The sequence below is a fragment of the Saccostrea echinata genome, unplaced genomic scaffold (assembly GCF_033153115.1).
Source record: "Saccostrea echinata isolate AGI-Se365-2 ecotype Australia unplaced genomic scaffold, CSIRO_AGI_Sech_v1 ptg000056l, whole genome shotgun sequence".
In the NCBI taxonomy this organism is placed as follows: domain Eukaryota; kingdom Metazoa; phylum Mollusca; class Bivalvia; order Ostreida; family Ostreidae; genus Saccostrea; species Saccostrea echinata.
In genome coordinates this window covers 2,646,866-2,666,737 of record NW_026889805.1, presented here as the reverse complement: position 1 = coordinate 2,666,737, position 19,872 = coordinate 2,646,866, and the positions used below count along the sequence as shown (strand labels likewise).

The window sequence follows — 19,872 nt, the reverse complement described above, 5'->3', positions numbered from 1 at the left end:
TCTTGTCCCAGAGAATTAAAGCTTACATTGTATTCTATATCTGAGAGCATTGCAGCTCACATTGTATTCTATATTCCAGAGTATTAAAGTCTACATTGTATTCTATATTCCAGAGTATTACAGCTCACATTGTATTCTATATTCCAGAGTATTACAGCTCACATTGTATTCTATATCCCAGAGTATTACAGCTCACATTGTATTCTATATTCCAGAGTATTACAGCTCACATTGTATTCTATATCCCAGAGTATTAAAGCTTACATTGTATTCTATATTCCAGAGTATTACAGCTCACATTGTATTCTTTATTCCAGAGTATTACAGCTCACATTGTATTCTATATTCCAGAGTATTACAGCTCACATTGTATTCTATATTCCAGAGTATTAAAGCTTACATTGAATTCTATATTCCAGAGTATTACAGCTCACAATGTATTCTATAGTCCAGAGTATTAAAGCTTACATTGTATTCTATATTCCAGAGTATTACAGCTTACATTGTATTCTATATTCCAGAGTATTACAGTTTAAATTGTATTCTATATTCCAGAGTATTATAGCTTATATTGTATTCTGTGTCATTTCAAAGAAATTCTGAATCTATTGCTCCCTGTAATTTATGTAACTAAAGAAAATATAGCTGTTATTTAGCTTGATCAATTAAGACATCTTATTATATACCCGATTGTGTATTACTCAGCTTTACTGCTGATTTCATGCAATTGTGTGATGATGTGATCTGACTTTTCAGATCAAAACACTGTAGTTTTCTGAATCTTTGTCACCAATTTCTGAAGTTGATGACATACATGTAGTACACAGCATATGTGACATTTCTTCTTGCATATCAAATAAAGTTCCTCAGAAATGTGTATTTTTTAAAGAAACATATGTTGTATAATTGATCAAAAAAAAATCTTGTATAATATTTTAATTGCTAATTATAGATGGGAATATAATAAATTTATCATTATAACAGTAACTTGATCTGAGTAACCATATCACTTCGAGTTGACAAGTGTGGATCATCAGATCAAACGAGACGTGAAGCATCAAATGATCCTTGCCTCTCAGCTAGATTTGTATTTTTCAGATTAATTTAAAATATGGTATGGAGAAAGATAAGTTAGCACAGAGACATAAGGACACATGTACTGCTTGTGCTGGCACCATGATATTAGAATTCGCTGCATTAAGTCGTCTAACGGGAGACCCGGTGTTCGAGGTTAGTATCAAACTAGTCTAGATGTTTACTTCAAGTGTGATTTTAGCATACCGGGTAGTAAACATATTTAAAGGAAAAATTTTATACATATCTTGAACATTTTTCAGATGAAATTATGAAATAATTTCAGTTAATTAAGGATATTTCTAGTTTGTTAAAAATTTACAACCTGAAGTTTTCTCCAACTGTTGTCTCTCCCTAGCTGAAACAGGATGTCTCTTTATATATTTCAATGTACACTATATGGGGCTGCTGAAATTTAATAGTCAAGCTCTTCTTGAGGAAAGGACTCTTAAAGAGTCATTAATATATGATTATTTTTCTATTTTTAAAATACCATGACTCCACATCTTTACTCAGTGAAAAACCTTTCACATAAATTTTGTCTTCTCTGGTCCTCTAGTTCTTGAGAATATTTTTAAATGATCCATAACATTTTTACATAGTCCTTTATTATCTGCCCTTGATGTGAGATGTGGCTTTTTATCCAAACAAATTTTAATCCTCTTTACCCAAGTTTTGTACTCCGTAGAAATAGATTCTGTGATTCTGGAAAAGTTGAAAATGGGAGTTTACAGACCACACAAGAGAACCAGACAAACAGACAAACCAGTGCTGCTAAACACATTTCAATTCAGTCAGAAAAGCTAGCTTGAGCTTGTGGCTAATGTCAGCAAAAAATCAAAAAATAGCATTATTTGATGATGTTGAAAATTACACAAAAATATTTTTGTTATTGCTGTATGAGACTAGGTTTATTCTACTAAAATGACTTAACTATACACAGATAACAGCTGTGGTTATCTTGGTAATAAAATATGAATATTTTGCCTTTGCAGGAGAAGGCCCATAAAGTTATGGACTATCTATGGCAGCAGAGGCACAGCTCCAGTGACCTCCTGGGAACGGTCATTAACGTCCACAGCGGGGACTGGATAAGGAGGGGTGGGTATTTAATGCATAAAACGGTCATTAATGTCCACAGCGTGGACTGGATAAGGAGGGGGTGGGTATTTAATCCATAAAACGGTCATTAACGTCCACAGTGGGGACTGGATAAGGAGGGGTGGGTATTTAATGCATAAAACGGCCATTAATGTCCACAGTGGGGACTGGATAAGGAGGGGTGGGTATTTAATGCATAAAACGGTCATTAATGTCCACAGCGGGGTCTGGATAAGGAGAGTTGGGTATTTAATACAAAAAAGATAGGATTAAAACAATTATTTAAGGTTTTTATGTTCATGTATTTCGGTCAAATGTTTGAAGACATATGTATATAATTTTTCAACCTCATAATGAAGATGTGACAGGAGTTATCTCTCTTTGATTGACAGAGGCAGGTGTTGGGGCTGGCACTGATTCCTATTATGAATATGTATTGAAAGCTTATGTTTTACTTGGTGATGAGAAGTACTTGTACAGATTTGATAGGGTAAGTTTACAGGCTTTCTTGAGTACACACAATGGGTATTAATTGATTTCTGTAATATTTCATGCAAAACTCAGTCTTGCAGAGCCACATTCATAGCCCAGCAATATCTTTGTTATTTCATAGGAATTCAAATCTAAGTATTGTATATTACTGCCCATGACCTAAAGGAGTGTTATGATATTAAGTTGAGGCCATGTTTCAAATAACTAGGTCAAGAAAGTATATTTAAGGTCAAGGTCATTGGACACAACTACGTATTCTTAGAGAAAAGTTAAACTTGAGCATGATTTTGTCATTGACTTGTAGATGTGTCAACATGGTCTAAACCTAGATGCAAGGTCATTTCCTCAAGACCCTTGTGTCATGCTCTGGGGTGCGATACCAGGGGGCCTTGCTTTTGCTTGCTAAACCTTCAATAGATTTTTCTCTGCCACAAACTGAAAGAGTATGGCAGGGGCATGTATTGTTTGTTATGTTTGTCTCGTTCTTCATCAATTGAGCTGATTTAAAGGAACTGTTTAAGAATTTTCTTTTAACTTCAAACAAAGATACATGCAGGTGAAAACAATTCAACTGTGTTGTAAATTTTTACCTTGACCTTCCTTATGACCTTGAACTTCACTTTCTGTCAAACATCATACAAAGATACATAATGGTAAGAGCAATTAAATTGTGGCATAATTTTCTGACCATGGCCTTCCATATGACCTTGATCTTTACTTTCAAAATATTTTTATCATACAAAGATTCTTATTGGTTGGAACATTTTAACTTTAATTCTTTCAGCTTGACCAATTATTTCTCATTTTGCATTTACTTTTGCTTCAAAGAAACTGTTCCAGATATTTTTATCAAGCTTCATATGATGGAACAAATTGATGAGAATTGTTCCACTGTTTAACCTTTACCTTCCCTTTGACCTTGCATTTAACCTTCTCCCCACAGTGTTGCTCCTAGTACAGTTAAACTTCGTTATCTCGAAGTTGACGGGACCGTTGATGAACTTCGAGATATCCGGGGGTTCGACATATCGAGGGTTATAATTCAAATGAACCTCAAATAAACTTAGTGCAGTGAACATGTACTTAATAGTAAAAACCTGTCAAAATTCCTTCTTGAAATTCTGTATACAATTTCTTTAATATACCTGTACATGTATTTAGCAATAAAAAGATTTTTGCATCCTCTTCATAACTCACAAAATAAAAACTTTGTATATTAAATATACACAGAAGTATGGTGTGTACAGACGATTGTAAATTCTGCACGTTCATATAGGAAAAATAAATTCTAATTGCATTAAATTAGAGAATTTTGTTTCACTTTGTTGTTTATAATTTTCACTTTCATATGCATAAACTGTGTATGCGCGCATAATAAACAAAGCTTTAAATAGCATTTATAACAAGATATATGTACCCAAGCCATAAAACAATTAATGTGTCATCCATGGGTACGCATTAGACTAATAAACACAACCTTTGGCTTGCATAATTAAAATCAAGGTAAGCCATACATACACTTCGTATAATTATCGCGCTATTATCTGTTGATCACAGGAACACAGGTAACCCGAGCGTGACAGACAGGTGGGTGTTATAGAGCATTCAGTTTACCTAACGGACTTGATCATCAAAGCGGAAAATTATCCCGACTTCGAGATAACGCATGTGATTTTAATGAAAGGGTACACAATTTTACTTCGAGATAACCAGGGTATTCGACATTACCATGTTCGACATAGAGGGGTTTATTTTAATCATTTATAAAGCAAATTTCGTCGGAACCGCGGCCTAACTTCGACATATCCGGGGTATTCGAGATATCCGTGTTCGAGATTTTGAAGTTTAGCTGTAGTTCATTTTATTGAATTAAAAAAAAAGGATTACTATAAACAATTTCATACAGAAATAAATCTCATGAGAAAATTTCAACCATACCTACTTGAAGTATCATAATTATATATATCTGCTACAAATAGAGAGATATCAACTGGAAAGAATAAGACTTCATTTAGCTGTTAGATGCAATGTAGATATGATGAATGAACACTACATTTCATACAACAAAAGACAACAACTGTACTTAAGATACCAGCTCTGTTTTTGAAAAAAAAAAATGAAAAATTATTCCTTCTTTCCTCATATTTCACTAATAGGTATATTTCTTTTCTTGTTGCTATACAATGAACCATTAAACAGGGCATTCATTTCCTATGGACATATTTCTAGTTTTAAAAATGTATGTGTTCAAAGTTCATCATCCTTCATATATAATGATATTTTTTTATTACATTACAGCATTATAATTCCATTATGAAGTACATGAGTAAAGGACCAATGCTGGTTGATGTTCACATGCATAAACCCACGTCATCAGCCCGACATTTCATGGATGCTCTCCTTGCTTTCTGGCCGGGATTACAGGTCTTAAAAGGCGACATCAGTCCTGCCATTAAAACACATGAAATGCTGTATCAAGTGATTCAGAGGCATAATTTTCTACCTGAGGTAAAAATGCTTTACTTTTTAGCTCACCAGAGCTAAAAGCAAGTAAGTGTCCAGCATCCCTTAAATGTCCAAGTCTTGTGTAAAGTTTTCATATTTTAACGAGGTCGAGTCTAATTCGAGTGCACATGACTTTGCGCAGGTGTTTAGTTTCATGCAGTCGTAGGTGCAACATAACACCTATCCTAAGTATTATAATTTTGATACAAAATTAACATTATTTTGCATTATCTGTAACTTTCATGGTCTTAAAGTGTGCTTTTAAGACAATAATTAGGAACAAACGCTGAAATGGCTTTAACGACGTCACTGTTTTCCGTTCTGTAAGCCATGCATGAAGCTGAAGAATGATGCATGACTTGTTTGAAAATTCAAGATGTTCAAGGACATTTTATTGAAAATTGTTGACAGAACATTAGAAGAAATATAAGAGCAATCTAAACATTGTTATTTTTTTACCAAAATTAATTCACCTGCGCCGATATATACAAAATGTAAGTCGCAATATGGCAAATTTAGAGGTATTGGACATCGAAAAAAAATAACCTTTGTAATAATTCCTAGATATACAAAAAATATGAGAAAAATGTGATAATTTGGCACGTTTCCAACAAATCCCATAGGGTCCAATAGTAAAATTTTGACAACTTTTGAGAGAGCCCCTTAAGAAATCGGGATGGTAAAGATTTGATTTTTTTTTTATGTTAAAATAATTAATATAATAGTAAAAATTCATTTAAGAAAATTTATTAAAATATTTAGGATAGAAATAATTAGACTCGGCCTTGTTAACTTCTTCTCCAGAACAACTGGGGAAATTTCAACCAAACTTGGCACAAAGCATCCTTGGGTGAAGGAGAATGAAGTTGTTAAAATGAAGGGTCAGGTTAGTCATAAGTACATTGAAACATCCCCATGATTCCAATTAGGTCATGACCTTTTGGGGATAGGGTTGGGCCACAGCATGGGGTAAACATTTTTTTTTTATGTGAATAAAGTGGGAAAGTCTTCTGTTGATGAATGGGTCAGGGTGACTCAGGTGAGCATTTAGGCCCATAGGTTTACTGTTTATCTATACATGTACATAAATTTTGGTTAACCATTAATGTCTTTTATCAGGTTTATTTTATTTTCTTAAGCTGGTTTACATGTATTGGTGAATGTAAAGTAATAGGTAAAAATGACAGCTTGTTTAATTATTTAATTATTCATTATTTATTTAGTTGTTGATGTCGTTAGGTGTTAATTAAGCAGCAAGATGAAAAGTTCAGTGTCAGAAATTCCTCTTAACCTAGTTTCTTAATAGTTCATTATTCCATATCATGCCTTCGCAATTAATAGATGACTTGTTTTTGTTACAGGCATTCACTACAGACTTTAAAGTCCACTGGGGACAACACCCTCTGAGACCAGAGTTTGTTGAATCAACATATTTTCTGTATAAGGTGAATGTCTTGCCATGTTAATGATAATCAGGCACTGAAGATGATTTATTGTGTGTGCTGTTAAATTAACTGCACAACTGTAGCATTATGGTTTTATATATTAGTCTTTGACCATAAAGCTACAGATCCCATAATGCAAATATGGTGCAATTTATGGCATTTATATCAGTCTCTACTTTCCAGCATTGGTCAATCAACTACCTTTCACTCCCTAATTCCAGACATATTCCTTAAACAACCTGTATATTTTATCCCCCTCCTAATCCTTTTTAGTCATCTCTACAGACCAATAAACTAGCTTCTTTTGAATTTGTTGTCATCCGACAAAACACAATATTTGTATTTCATGATCTTTAGCGTTATGGTCAAAAACTAAAATATAAAACCATAACGCTACAGTTCTGCAGCTTCTGTTAAATGAACATACATTTGCAAATGTTTTCCATTCTATAAATTCAATTACTGAAGATCACCAAATTTTTGCGACACTTTATTTTCACGTGATGGTCATTTGGTATTGATAAGAGAGACATAATTTTCATGAACTTTGGATATTGTACTATATATTCTTTAGTGCTAGAAATATGCCCCAAAATGAAATTTTTGTGAGCAAGCAGTCCCACTAATTATGCGAAAATAAAGTTCCTGTGAATAAAAAGTGATTTACAGTATTTGAGCAATATATATCGATCCAATTTGTCACATTTCCTCAAATTCATTAAAATGTCATAAATGGTAGACCAGCTGTAAGATTTTAACTTTGCAATTATTTGTCATACATATAAATAAGTAATAAGGTCTACATGTACAGTATGAGGATATATAGGTTGGTAGATGATTAATTTACCAATTAATGCCCTTGTGGCTTAGTGAGATTTGATACATGATCAACATGTGTCTATATCCTGACGTTTAAAAATGATACAATATTTCTCAATGAAAAAGGTTGAAGATAACGAACAGTGATCGATTTCATGAAAATCCCAAACAATACAAATCTGTGAACAGGGCATAAACACAAACTCTTGGAAATTCCAGAGGTAGGATCAGGTGCCTTGATTGTTTTGTGAAGGTTCCAGGTGAAGAGTTTTTTTCTTGGAAAAATGTAAAATATGGACCATAGTCTTTAAAAGTTAAGATAAGACAATTTCGAAAAAAGCAAAGTAATGTACATGTACTGGATTGTTATTTATATCAGCTTAATTGCGTAGCATGGTAAATATTGTTTACTGATTGTTTGATCACAAAGCCAAGTTTGGTAGAGTTTCTTTACCTAGCTTACTAAATTTTGAGTCCTGAGAAACAGAAATTTTGATGTAGAAGTCATACAAGATAACTGTTCATTTCCATACAGGCCACACATGATCCACATTATTTACAAGTTGGGCGATTAATTGTGGAGAATCTGAACAAGCACGCTAGGGTGCCTTGTGGATTTGCTGCCATAAAGGATGTGGTCACAGGGAAACATGAGGATCAGTAAGTACTGTTGTAATGGGTTCCAAAAAAACTTAAGAATGTAAAAAAATGTTTGATTTTGTACCCAATGGCATGTTAATTTTCAAATGTTGATTTTTCAAAGGTCACATAATGTGTGACCAGTTGACAGAAGAGTACCATGGGTGTTACATGTGTTGTGACATAACTGTTTTTGTATCACATTTATCTGTTTCTCACTAGACTAGACTCGTTTGTGCTGGCAGAGACCTTTAAGTATCTTTACCTGTTGTTCTCGGAGGAGAGGGATCTAGTGGTACCGGTCAATGAGTACATCTTCACCACTGAGGCCCACCTCCTCCCCCTGACCCTGTCCCTCGTCAACTCCTCCACAATAGAAACAAAGGTGAGGTCATTAACACTCAAGAGGGCAACAAAAAAGTCTTTATTCCTGTAGAAATCCCATACTAATTTTTTTAAATAATGTATTCATTTTATTTTTTATGCAAAATTATATGAATAGAACTGCAGTTTTGATATAGCAAGAACTATTGTCATGTAATTTGTATTTGTATATTCAAATCTGCTGGGTATTATCTCCTTTATTTCTTCTTAATTTCTTATAAAATCCACTTCACTTGATCAATCCTTTAATGCCAACTAGTTATAGCTGGTTTTAAAATCATCGTATGAAACATTTCTAAAGCAGTGGGCTCTTCTATCAGTGAAACATACAATTTTGTACAGATCAGTAATATGATATTTTATGTATTTAGGGGGTAAACCTGTGTCGGAGATTTTAAATACAGCCAAAACACAGACAATAAGTTGTCTTTCTTTGATAATGCAGGATTTACATAACCAGATTATGCTGATTATGTATTTTTTCTACAATGGCTGCAACCATTAATTCCTGCAATAACAAACATTTTTAGCTCTTCAGATTTGAAGGCTCAAAGAGTTAATGTTATGGCCATTTACTCGGTATGTATTTTGTATAAACTTTTTAGAATGTGGACCATAACTCAAGAACCCTTAGGCCAATTTTAATCCATTTGTCATAGAGTTGCTTCACCCAAGGGTTTCTTGTATACTGAAAATAGGGATGTGATCTTTAAACGAGGGAATATTATAATATGGAAATAAAAAATCAAAAGGAGTGGTTGTTCAACAATCTTCTTTTCAAGAACCACGGAGCAGATTATCGTCAAACATAAGGATGAGGATTTATCATAGAATTGAAAATTGGTCAAGGCGTAACTCTAAGGCAAAAGCCTTTTGCCAAAAGGAAATGGTCTGAAGGTCACTTAAAAGTTGACCTAAATTAATATCTTGTTAAAATCTTTGACATTTTCCCCACTATAAGGACTGGTCTCATCAAAACTTGTCAGTTGATGCATTGTAGGACTTTGTGGGATATATTGATTCAAAAGTAGGTCACAGTGACCTACTTTTTAGCTCTTCTGAGCCAATAAATATCAAACCATAATATAAAAAAAAAAACAAAAAAGGAAATTGTCTGCTTTGAAATAGATGATATGACTCATCCAGAAAATGAAGTAAAATTACTGGGTTTTACCTAGGTTTAGCTCTCATATCTCAGATATTTGTAAGAAAGCTTCTCAACAGCTAAATGTCCTTAAAAGAATAGGAGTACACCTGACCATATTAGGAAAACGTACAATTTATCATACATTCATCACGTCAAACTTCAGCTACTGCCAATTAGATTGGCATTTCTGTGGTGAACAAGAAACAAAAAAAAAAATACAGGAAAGGGCAGCTTTAATTATGACAATTACAAAAATTCATTTAGTTAACTTCTTCAAAAATCAAAACTACCATGTCTCAATGGCTCAAAACTACCATGTCTCAATGGCTCAAACTCGGATGTATCAGAACAATGACTATAGAATGTTTTAAGATTTTAAACGAAGACCATCATACCGGCATGTTTTTATCCAAATTTAAGTTCTGATTGGTGATGTTTTAATTGAACTTGCAGGTGAAAACCAGTTTGTACGATGTTAACCTGGATGGACCTTTATTACTGGATCCTGAAGAGAACTCAGACCAGCAAACCTGTCCAAACCCACTCCACCTCAACAAGGGAACCACATCCTATGCATTTGACATTCGCACAGAACTTAAGGATTACGTCAATAATGTACTCTCCCCAGGGGACAGGTCTGTTCCTGTATCAGAGGTCAACATTTGTTTTCTGTTTGCCAGAAAACTGCAGCTGTTTTATGATTTTTTTTAAAAAAAATTTTCAGTTGTATTCGACCAAGTCCGAGGTTACATGCTGCAGACTTTGTGATAAGTAACAGAGAACACCAGGAGCTGATCAACAGGATGGGAATCAAGATCTCTACCATGAGTGATGGAAGACTTCAGCTCCTCCACTCTGCTGGCTCTGTAAGTACATAGAAAATATTACCGGGTTTGTTTTAACGTCTTGTTTTAGCCAATCATTATCTGTTTTAATTCTTACTTTAGCCAATCATTATCTGTTTTAACTTCGTGTTTTAGCCAATCATCATCTGTTTTAAATTCTTGTTTTAGCCAATCATTATCTGTTTTAAATTCTTGTTTTAGCCAATCATTATCTGTTTTAACAGGCTGCCTCAAAGCAAGATGCAGAGGAGGGATTAGAATTTATGAAAGAAATGATTGAACTGTCTCAAAATGCACAACATGACCGTAAGTGGTAGAAGTTCACTATCTTATCATATAGCTAACATTATTATTTTGTACAATTAGAATAAATAATGTAATTCCCTTAATAAAAAGATAATTATTTGATTTCCCATTTTACTGTAGATTTCATTATTCAAAGCAAAATTGATCAAAGTCTTTTAAATGACATTGTAAATTTTGCTGTTTTACAGATCAACAAGAACCAATGACTGTACAGTTTGTGTCCAACCCGTTCCATGGATCAGTATCGTTAAAGGCAGGACCTGCTCAGTTTGGATACAACCTTAAAGTGAATCCTCCAGTAAGTTAGATTTACCATTACTATTTATCTGGATTTATCATCGTCATTAATCTGGATAAACCATAATCATAATTTATCTAGATAAACCATCATCATTTATCTGGATTTACCATCACTGTTTATCTGGATTTACCATCACTCTACATCTGGATTTACCATCACTATTTATCTGGATTTACTGTGTAAGGAGCTGAAAAGTCCTGTTTTTGTAATGAGTTTACTATACTCTTTTAAAATACTGATAATTAAAAATGCTATAAAGGATTTGAAAATAATGAAAAAAGACCACTTTGTTGTCATTGGAGGAAAATTTTCCTTCTGAATGATAAGGAAGACTGAGCAAGTATGAAGTAAAGAAGGATTTATCTTAAGGAGGGATTCTTCTCTTAAGAACACTTATTTCTTATATTTAAAAATCAATGAAATTTTCACAGAATCAAGAAGACAATATCACTAAGTGATGGTATTAGTTAGATTAAATTTGACCATTTTATATTAGAGGCAAGGTCAGGTCAAGGTCAGTACCTTTTCCCTGGACATTAAGAATAAAAAAATTACTGTTGCCAATCATGCGATGCCTACTTCTATTTCAATAAATTAAATATTTTTCTTTTTTCATAAAGAGATATTACCATATAGGATCTATAAGATGATATTACCAAATTGACATAAATAATTTAACTAAAATGGATATTGGCTAATCCGAATTTTCTCTATTTTTCTTAAAATTTTAAGATATTTTTAATTAGTTGTTTTTATATGCTTCCTATATTTAAATTTTTCTTATTTTCACATATGGTAAAGTTGTCACATAAAGATACAAAATGATATAAAAACAAAAAGTTTTGACTGTTTACTAAGAGAGAAAAAACACTTTTTACGGATTTTTGGCTCAAATCTGAACTTAGATTGGAAGCTTTTAAAAGCTAACATAATTGTAGTTTGATTCGAAAATTGTATTTATTTGATATATTTTAAAACTTTAGTCCCTTATTATAAATTTAACTTACATTTAAAAATTTTCTTCAAGTCTTTGATTGTGTAAAAATTATAACTAAATTCATTGTTCTATAATTATTTTGAGAGGCAGAAAGAAGATATTTTCATATGTCGTCATCCTGCCAAAAATATAGTCCCTGTAAGATTTCAAACTCATCTTACCATTTGTATTTAAAGTTGTACAATTGTGACGAGGAAAGAAAAATATCATCTTTTAAATCTCTTACATCTAAAAATATAAAACATATAAGCAAATATACTTTGAATATTTCATCTAGTCATAAACCAGACAAGAATCCCTCCTTAATAATGAGCACTACTTGGTACTATGCATAAAGGGTTAATAATCCAACTTACATTTCCCACAGTGTCTTTTAACCTAAACATGATAAAGAAAATAAATTGTTAGAAAAAATATGAAAATCTATTTAATATGTTATTATGTGACTGAGTTACAAACCAAAATCAATTTTTCAGCTCAGGTTTAAATGCCTTAATTTGATAAACATTTTTTGGCTTTATGCTTTCGTTATTTTGTTCAGATTTTTGGCCAGGTGGCGATTGTCACACCATATGATGCTTGCCACACCATACAGAACCCTCGTGACTTGGAGGGAAAGATTGGGGTGCTGGAGAGGGGAAGTTGTATGTTTATGGACAAGGTAAGGGTATAGGACTCACATCTTATTTAAGACTTACGTGTTTGTTTCTAACCATATGCTTCTTTTCGCTTTTATGAGTAAACAGAAAAGTTATGTTGATTATACAAGCTCAGTCAAAACACCATCAGTGTAAATCATGACATTTAAGAGACTTATTTGGTCTCATTGGCATTTAATGCTTATTGGATACAATTTAGACTAATGACGCCATAGGAATACCAGTATGTGTACTTCTATAGCCAATCACAAATAGAGAATACTGCATGGCTAATCTGTGGCTCATTGACTGATATTGATTGGGGTCCATTTTTACAGCTTTTGAGTAAGACCTACGATTTTACCTGTTTTTAACATCTTGGCTACCTGATCAGGCCTATATTCAGTCATCATGGTGCTACTAAAATTTCCAATAGGTGCCTAAATTTTTCCTGTTAGTCACCATTTTAAATTGATTTGGCAATTGTCATATTCATAATAAAAGCATTTTCACCAATTGTGATTTGTTTTTTAAAGATGTGAAAAGAAATTCAAAAGAAGAGAAAATCTTTTTTCACCTTAAGTATGTCTTGTTAGCTCACCTGAGCCAAAGGCTCAAGTGAGCTTTTCTGATGACATTTTGTCTGGCGTTCGTCTGTCTAGCTGTCCATCTGTCTGTAACTTTTCACATTTTTTACTTCTTTTCAAGAACCACTGGGCCAATTTCATTCAAACTTGCCACAAAGTATCCTTGGGTGAAGGGGATTCAAGTTTGTTCAAAAGAAGGGCAACACCCTTTTCCAAGAGGAGATAATTACAAATTAGTGAAAAAATAATGGCATCTTTTAAAAATCTTCTTCTCAAGAACCACTGGGCCAGGAAAGATGAAACTCATGTGGAATCATCTTCAAGTAGTGTAGATTCAAATTTGTTCAAATCATGACCCCCCGGGGTAGGGTGGAGCCACAATGGACAATCAGAGTTTAACACAGGAATATATAGGAAGAATCTTTAAAAATCTTCTTCTCAAGAACAGCAATGCCATGATTGGTCATATTTATGTGGAAGCATCCTCAGGTAGTGTAGATAGAAATTTGTTCAAATCATAACCCCAGGGGTAGGGTGTGGCCACAATGGACGAGCAAAGTTATACATAGGAATACATATGTATTTTTTCTAAAGAACAGCAATGCCATCATTGGTCATATTTATATTGAAGCATACTCAGGTAGTGTTGATTCAGATTTGTTCAAATCAAGACCTCTGGGGGAAGGGTTGGACCACAATGAAACTTCAAACTTCTAGGAAAAAAAGCCACAGTTTAAGAAATATGTAAGCATCCTTAGTTAGTGTAGATTCAAGTTTGCTTAAATCATACCCCCCCCCCCCCTTTCCCCTTTTCAATACTGAACTGATATTTGCTTTTTTCCTAGCCACAGTGCTCAGGTGAGCGATGTGGCCCATGGGCCTCTTGTGTTTTCTTTTGTCACCTAGACATGTTAGTCAGTTTAAAGTAAAGTTTTAGTCATGTTTCCTCTGCAGTGTGTCTGAATTCTACTTAGCTCTATGCAAGAAAAAAAATAATGTATGCTTGCTGCTCTGTCTTGACATTAAAATTAATTTTGCTGTCATAATTAGATTTCAATACTTTGATGAAAATGCTTGTATTTTTAATTGAAAATCAATCAAACTAGCACAAAATGAAGTCAAACTAAAGATCAAAACATAATGTCTAAAACTTCACAAATTTTCATACACTCTCTTAGTCAACAAGGATTTAGTACATAGGAGTTACAGAATTCCAACACCAAGTCCAAGACTGAACCAGAAAGATAGTAAAATTTTGTCACAAATTTCAGATGATCACAGTTTTGTCTTGATTGACTATTATACAGCTCAAGCACCTTTTGTTTCTTTAGTGTTTAAGTCACCCTCTGGTATTTTTACATGTCAGAGGTATTTTGTATATTTTAGTAAGATTAACACGTACAGCTGATTAGCAATTGTTGACTTTGATGTCACACGATCTGATTAACTTGATATTTTTAATCAGGGGTTCCATTTGATAACTGCAGTAAAAAATATGAAATTTACGAATTGTGATCATAAGGAAGTTAATGATCTTTAAATTTCAAGTTATCCACAAACATACATTAAAGCAATATGAACTGCATTTTTGAGAATTTTATTTTTCTGTTAAAATGTGTTATTATAATGAATTTGTATATAATTTACGCCTTTATGATCAATAAGACAAATATAAAGTATTAAATTGTTTCAGAAGAAAGACTTCTGTACAATGAAATGTATAGTATTATATAAGAAATCAATATTGTACAGGACGACAATAATGTAATTTTGCACCAATCAAAGCTTATAAATAGTTTTTCCATCACAAATATGAACAACAGAAGTTTATAAATGTTCTTTTTTCTGTCATTAAAATAGTAAATTACAATTTCTCAACAAAAATTTCTGACATCAAAGTTGCAGCTCATATAACTTTAATTTTTTAAAAAACAGACAGTAAAACAATCTCTTGATTTAGCTATATAGCTTGAAAAAGCTATATAGCTTTATTAAGCTATTCAGAATAGCTTGTTTTAGCTATTTTATCACACTTTTTTCTTAAATGTGTTATTTTCTCAGCATGCACAAAAAGTCGCACCTTGGTGCAGTGATAATATTAAACCTTGAACTCTTCTGAAAATAATGCATGTAAAAATCACTCATCAAATTACGTCTCCTTAAGAGACTTTGTACTCAAAGTTCTAACAGTTTTGGGGCTATTTAAAGCAATTGATACAGTTACTTCTTCATTGAAATTATAAAAGAGGCCAACTATGGTCAACAAGATAATTGATTGGTAATAATTCAGTACAATGAGAAGCAATCATACTTATTCACGCCTCAACGCACTAAAGGTTGTGTACAGTTACTCAAACAATGGAAATTCATCTTTTGCTTAAAAGTATTCAAATGCTGCAATGTTAGAACTAACTTTGATTTCGGTTGTTGTTTTGATAGCCCATAGTACATATATGAATAGTCAAATACTTGCGACTCTTCTTACAAAACACATTTTTTTGAAAAACTGCACATAAATAGCTTAATCAAGCTATTTTGAATAGCTTAATAAAGCTATATAGCTTTTTCAAGCTATATAGCTAAATCAAGAGATTGTGCTGGACCTGGTAAATGTATAGTGTGTACTATTTATAGAATAGGTGATAATTGTTCTCTCAATTAAAGTATAGTTCTTCAATTACGAAACATAAGTAATCACGTCTCTTGATTTAGTGCTAATTAAACTTAGCAGAATGAAATGTTAAGTAATCATATGTAATTTAAGAGAAGTAATTTTCAAAGAAAAGCATTTCTGCTGATTATGATGTTAATAAACAATCCTATGTCCATTGTCCATTATCACTTTAAAGAACTGCAAATGATAGTATTGATCTGCCGCCTACCTCCAAGCCAATTTTCAAAAGTTGATATATTTGTCAATGAATGATTTTTAGCTCTACTGGTCAGAGACCAGAAGAGCTTATGCAATAGTAAGGTGTCCGTCGTCGGTCTGTCTGTCTGTCTGTCCATTTAGCTGTCTGTCTGTCCGTCTGTCTGTAAACAATTTTTCAAAATGCTACTCCTCCTACAGTTTTGGTCTGATTACAATATAACTTGGCACACAAGTAGACTACACTAAGATACATAATTTGGTGCATCGGTTTTTGATTTTGATGAACAATGTTGCCATGGTTACTAAAAATAGAAATTTCTGTGAAATTCCTTTAAAACGCTACTCCTCCTACAGTTTTGGTCTGATTACAATATAACTTAGCACACAAGTAGACTACACTAAGATACATAATTTAGTGCATTGGTTTTTGATTTCAATGAACGGTGTTGCCATGGTTACTAAAAATAGAAATTTCTTTGAAATTCCTTTAAAAGGCTACTCCTCCTACAGTTTTGGTCTGATAACAATATAGCTTGGCACACAAGTAGATTACACTAAGATACGTAATTTAGTGCATCGGTTTTTGAATTCAATGTGAGGTGTTGCCATGGGTACTAAAAACAGAAATTTCTGTGAAATTCATTTAAAACGCTACTCCTCCTACAGTTTTGGTCTGATTTCAGTATAACATGGTACACAAGTAGACTGCACTATCATACATAATTTAGTGTATCGGTTTTTGATTTCGATGAACAGTGTTGCCATGGTTACTAAATAAAGAAATTTCTGTGAAATCCCTTTCAAATGTTACTCCTCCTACAGATTTGGTTTGATTTCAATCTAATTTGGCACACAATCAGAATACACTACGATACATAAAATGCATTTCGGTTTTTGATGTGGTTACTAAAAATAGAAATTTCTGTGAAATACTTTCAAAACGCTACTCCTCCTACAGTTTTCGTTTGATTTCAATATAACTTGGCACAGAAGTAGATTACATTAAGATACATAATTCTATTTATTAATGCATGTTGCAAATCCAAGTGCTACTTTGTTATACATACAGACCAGTAGAGCTACAGTCTCATGAGAGACTTCTGGTTTCATATTTATGTAGATATTTATGTGAATTTTCATAAAACATAACTTATTTTGGAAAACCAGAAGTCTCTGATGAGACTGTAGCTCTACTAGTCTGTACATATAACAAAGTAGCACTTGGATTTGCAACATGCATTAATAAATAGAATTAATATGTATCTTAATGTAGTCTACTTCTGTGCCAAGTTCTATTGAAATCAAACGAAAACTGTAGGAGGAGTAGCGTTTTGAAAGTATTTCACAGAAATTTCTATTTTTAGTAACCACATCAAAAACCGAAATGCATATTATGTATTGTAGTGTATTCTAATTGTGTGCCAAATTAGATTGAAATCAAACCAAAACTGTAGGAGGAGTAACGGTTTAAAGGGATTTCACAGAAAAAACTTTTTTTTTTGTAACCATGGCAACACTGTTCATCGAAATCAAAAACCGATGCATTAAATTATGTACCTCAGTATAGTCTTCTTGTATGCCAAATTATATTAAAAGCAGACTAAAACTGTAGCAGGAGTAGCGTTTTAAAGGAATTTCACAGAAATTTCTATTTTTAGTAACCATGGCAACATCGTTCATCGAAATCAAAAACTGATGCACTAAATTATGTATCTTAGTGTGTGTAGTCTACTTGTATGCCAAGTTATATTAAAATCAGACCAAAACTGTAGAAGGAAAAGTGTTTTTAAGGAATTTCACTGAAATTTCTATTTTTAGTAACCATGACAACACCATTCATCAAAATTAAAAACTGATGCATTAAATTATGTATCAAAGTGAAGTCCACTTGTGTGCCAAATTATATTAAAATCAGACCAAAACTGTAGGAGGAGTAGCGTTTTTAAGGAATTTCACAGAAATTTCTATTTTTAATAACCATGGCAACACCGTTCATTGAAATCAAAAACCAATGCACATTGAAATCAAAAACCAATGCACTAAATTATGTATGATAGTGCAGTCTACTTGTGTGCCAAGTTATTTTGAAATCAGACCAAAACTGTAGGAGGAGTAGCGTTTTAAAGGAATTTCACAGAAATTTCTATTTTTATTAACCATGGCAACACCGTTCATTGAAATAAAAACTGATGCACTAAATTATGTATCTTAGTGTAGTCTGCTTGTGTGCCAAGTTATATTGTAATCAGACCAAAACTGTAGGTGGAGTAGTGTTTTAAAGGAATTTCACAGAAATTTCTATTTTTAGTAACCATGGCAACATTGTTTATTGAAATCAAAAACCTATGCACTAAATTATGTATCATAGTGTAGTCTACTTGTGTGCAAAGTTATTATCCCCTCGCGCAACTAGTTGCGGAGGGGATATAGCATCGCTACTGTGCGTATGTGTGTGTGGTAGTGTGTTAGTGTGTCCGTTACAGCTTGTGGGCAAGATTTAAAGAGAACCTTTGCACTATCATTTTTCAGCCTTCACATACTTATGTGGCATTGTAAAAGGACGAAACCTATTCATTTTCAAGTTAAGCGGTGAAATAGTTCTTAAAATATCACGTTTTTACTACCTTCAAACCCTGCAATTTTATGTACGAGTTGACAATACTCACTTCCGGTAAATTTAACAGGTTAAAATTCGGGTCGTTTTGATAGAGCCGCTTCTGTAAGTTCTACTTTGTATTTGCGTATTGTCATTTTATTGTGCGTATCTGAGAAAGTTTTTATGAATTAAAAGTGTCATCTCTGTCACAGAGTAACTGAAATAATTTGATGAACGTCGCGGTTTCAATACCAAATTGCCACACGTGTGTGTGTTTACAATAGGGGCCTGAGGCGCACGTAATTCTTGAAAGTTATAAACAGTGATAAATATAAAGTTTCACAAGTGCCATTGACATCTCAACACCGGTATATTGTCATTTTTCACTACAAAAAAATATTATTTCCGTGCGTATTTTCAGATTTGAGGCATATTCCATGCTACTGTGAGGTTTACTCAGGTAGGAAAATTAATGAAATTTAAAGCATACGTGACATGTTTCTGCTAGGAATAAGGGAAACTGCCCAATCACGTATGCTTATGACGCAACCCCCACCCCACCCCCGAGGATATCCACCTTGACTTTTGTTAAAATTTAATTAGTGTTGCAATATATTTTAATTTCTTTACCTTATTTTAAACTTTACATAGGAATACTGGGTACCGTTGATTATTAGGGCTTGATGATTGTATTTTGTTTAAAGTCCCTCTTGAGAATTTTTCTCTCGTATGGAGACATTGCCATTACTGGTGAAGTTCCTGGCGTGAGGGGATGCTCCGCTTAGCGGTGCTCTTGTATTGTAATCAGACCAAAACTGTAGGAGGAGTAGCGTTTTAAAAGGAATATCACAAAAATATTCCATTTTTAGTAACCATGGCAACATTGTTCATTGAAATCAAAAACCGATGCACTAATTTTTGTATCTTAGTGTAGTCTACTCATGTGCCAAGTTATATTGAAATCAGACCAGAACTGTAGGAGGAGTAGCATTTTAAATGAATGTCACAGAAATTTCTATTTTTAGTAACCATGGCAACACCGTTCATCAAAATCAAAAACTGCTGCAATAAATTATGTATCTTACTCTAGTCTACTTGTGTGCCAAGTTATATTGAAGTCTAAC

The 19,872-nt window shown here is 33.1% G+C and overlaps 1 protein-coding gene across 1 annotated transcript in view; it reads left to right on the top strand.

Annotated features, from left to right (window-relative positions):
* The window catches only part of LOC133173819 (ER degradation-enhancing alpha-mannosidase-like protein 3), a 40,143-nt gene that overhangs the window by 7,960 nt on the left and 12,311 nt on the right, over positions 1 to 19,872 (top strand). The window contains exons 7-18 of the mRNA XM_061308867.1: positions 1,099 to 1,230; positions 2,070 to 2,175; positions 2,568 to 2,665; positions 4,966 to 5,175; positions 6,534 to 6,617; positions 7,972 to 8,096; positions 8,298 to 8,460; positions 10,060 to 10,241; positions 10,331 to 10,472; positions 10,676 to 10,757; positions 10,946 to 11,055; positions 12,597 to 12,716. Coding sequence (XP_061164851.1) covers positions 1,099 to 1,230; positions 2,070 to 2,175; positions 2,568 to 2,665; positions 4,966 to 5,175; positions 6,534 to 6,617; positions 7,972 to 8,096; positions 8,298 to 8,460; positions 10,060 to 10,241; positions 10,331 to 10,472; positions 10,676 to 10,757; positions 10,946 to 11,055; positions 12,597 to 12,716 — 1,554 coding nt within the window. The remainder of the gene's footprint in view (positions 1 to 1,098; positions 1,231 to 2,069; positions 2,176 to 2,567; positions 2,666 to 4,965; positions 5,176 to 6,533; positions 6,618 to 7,971; positions 8,097 to 8,297; positions 8,461 to 10,059; positions 10,242 to 10,330; positions 10,473 to 10,675; positions 10,758 to 10,945; positions 11,056 to 12,596; positions 12,717 to 19,872) is intronic.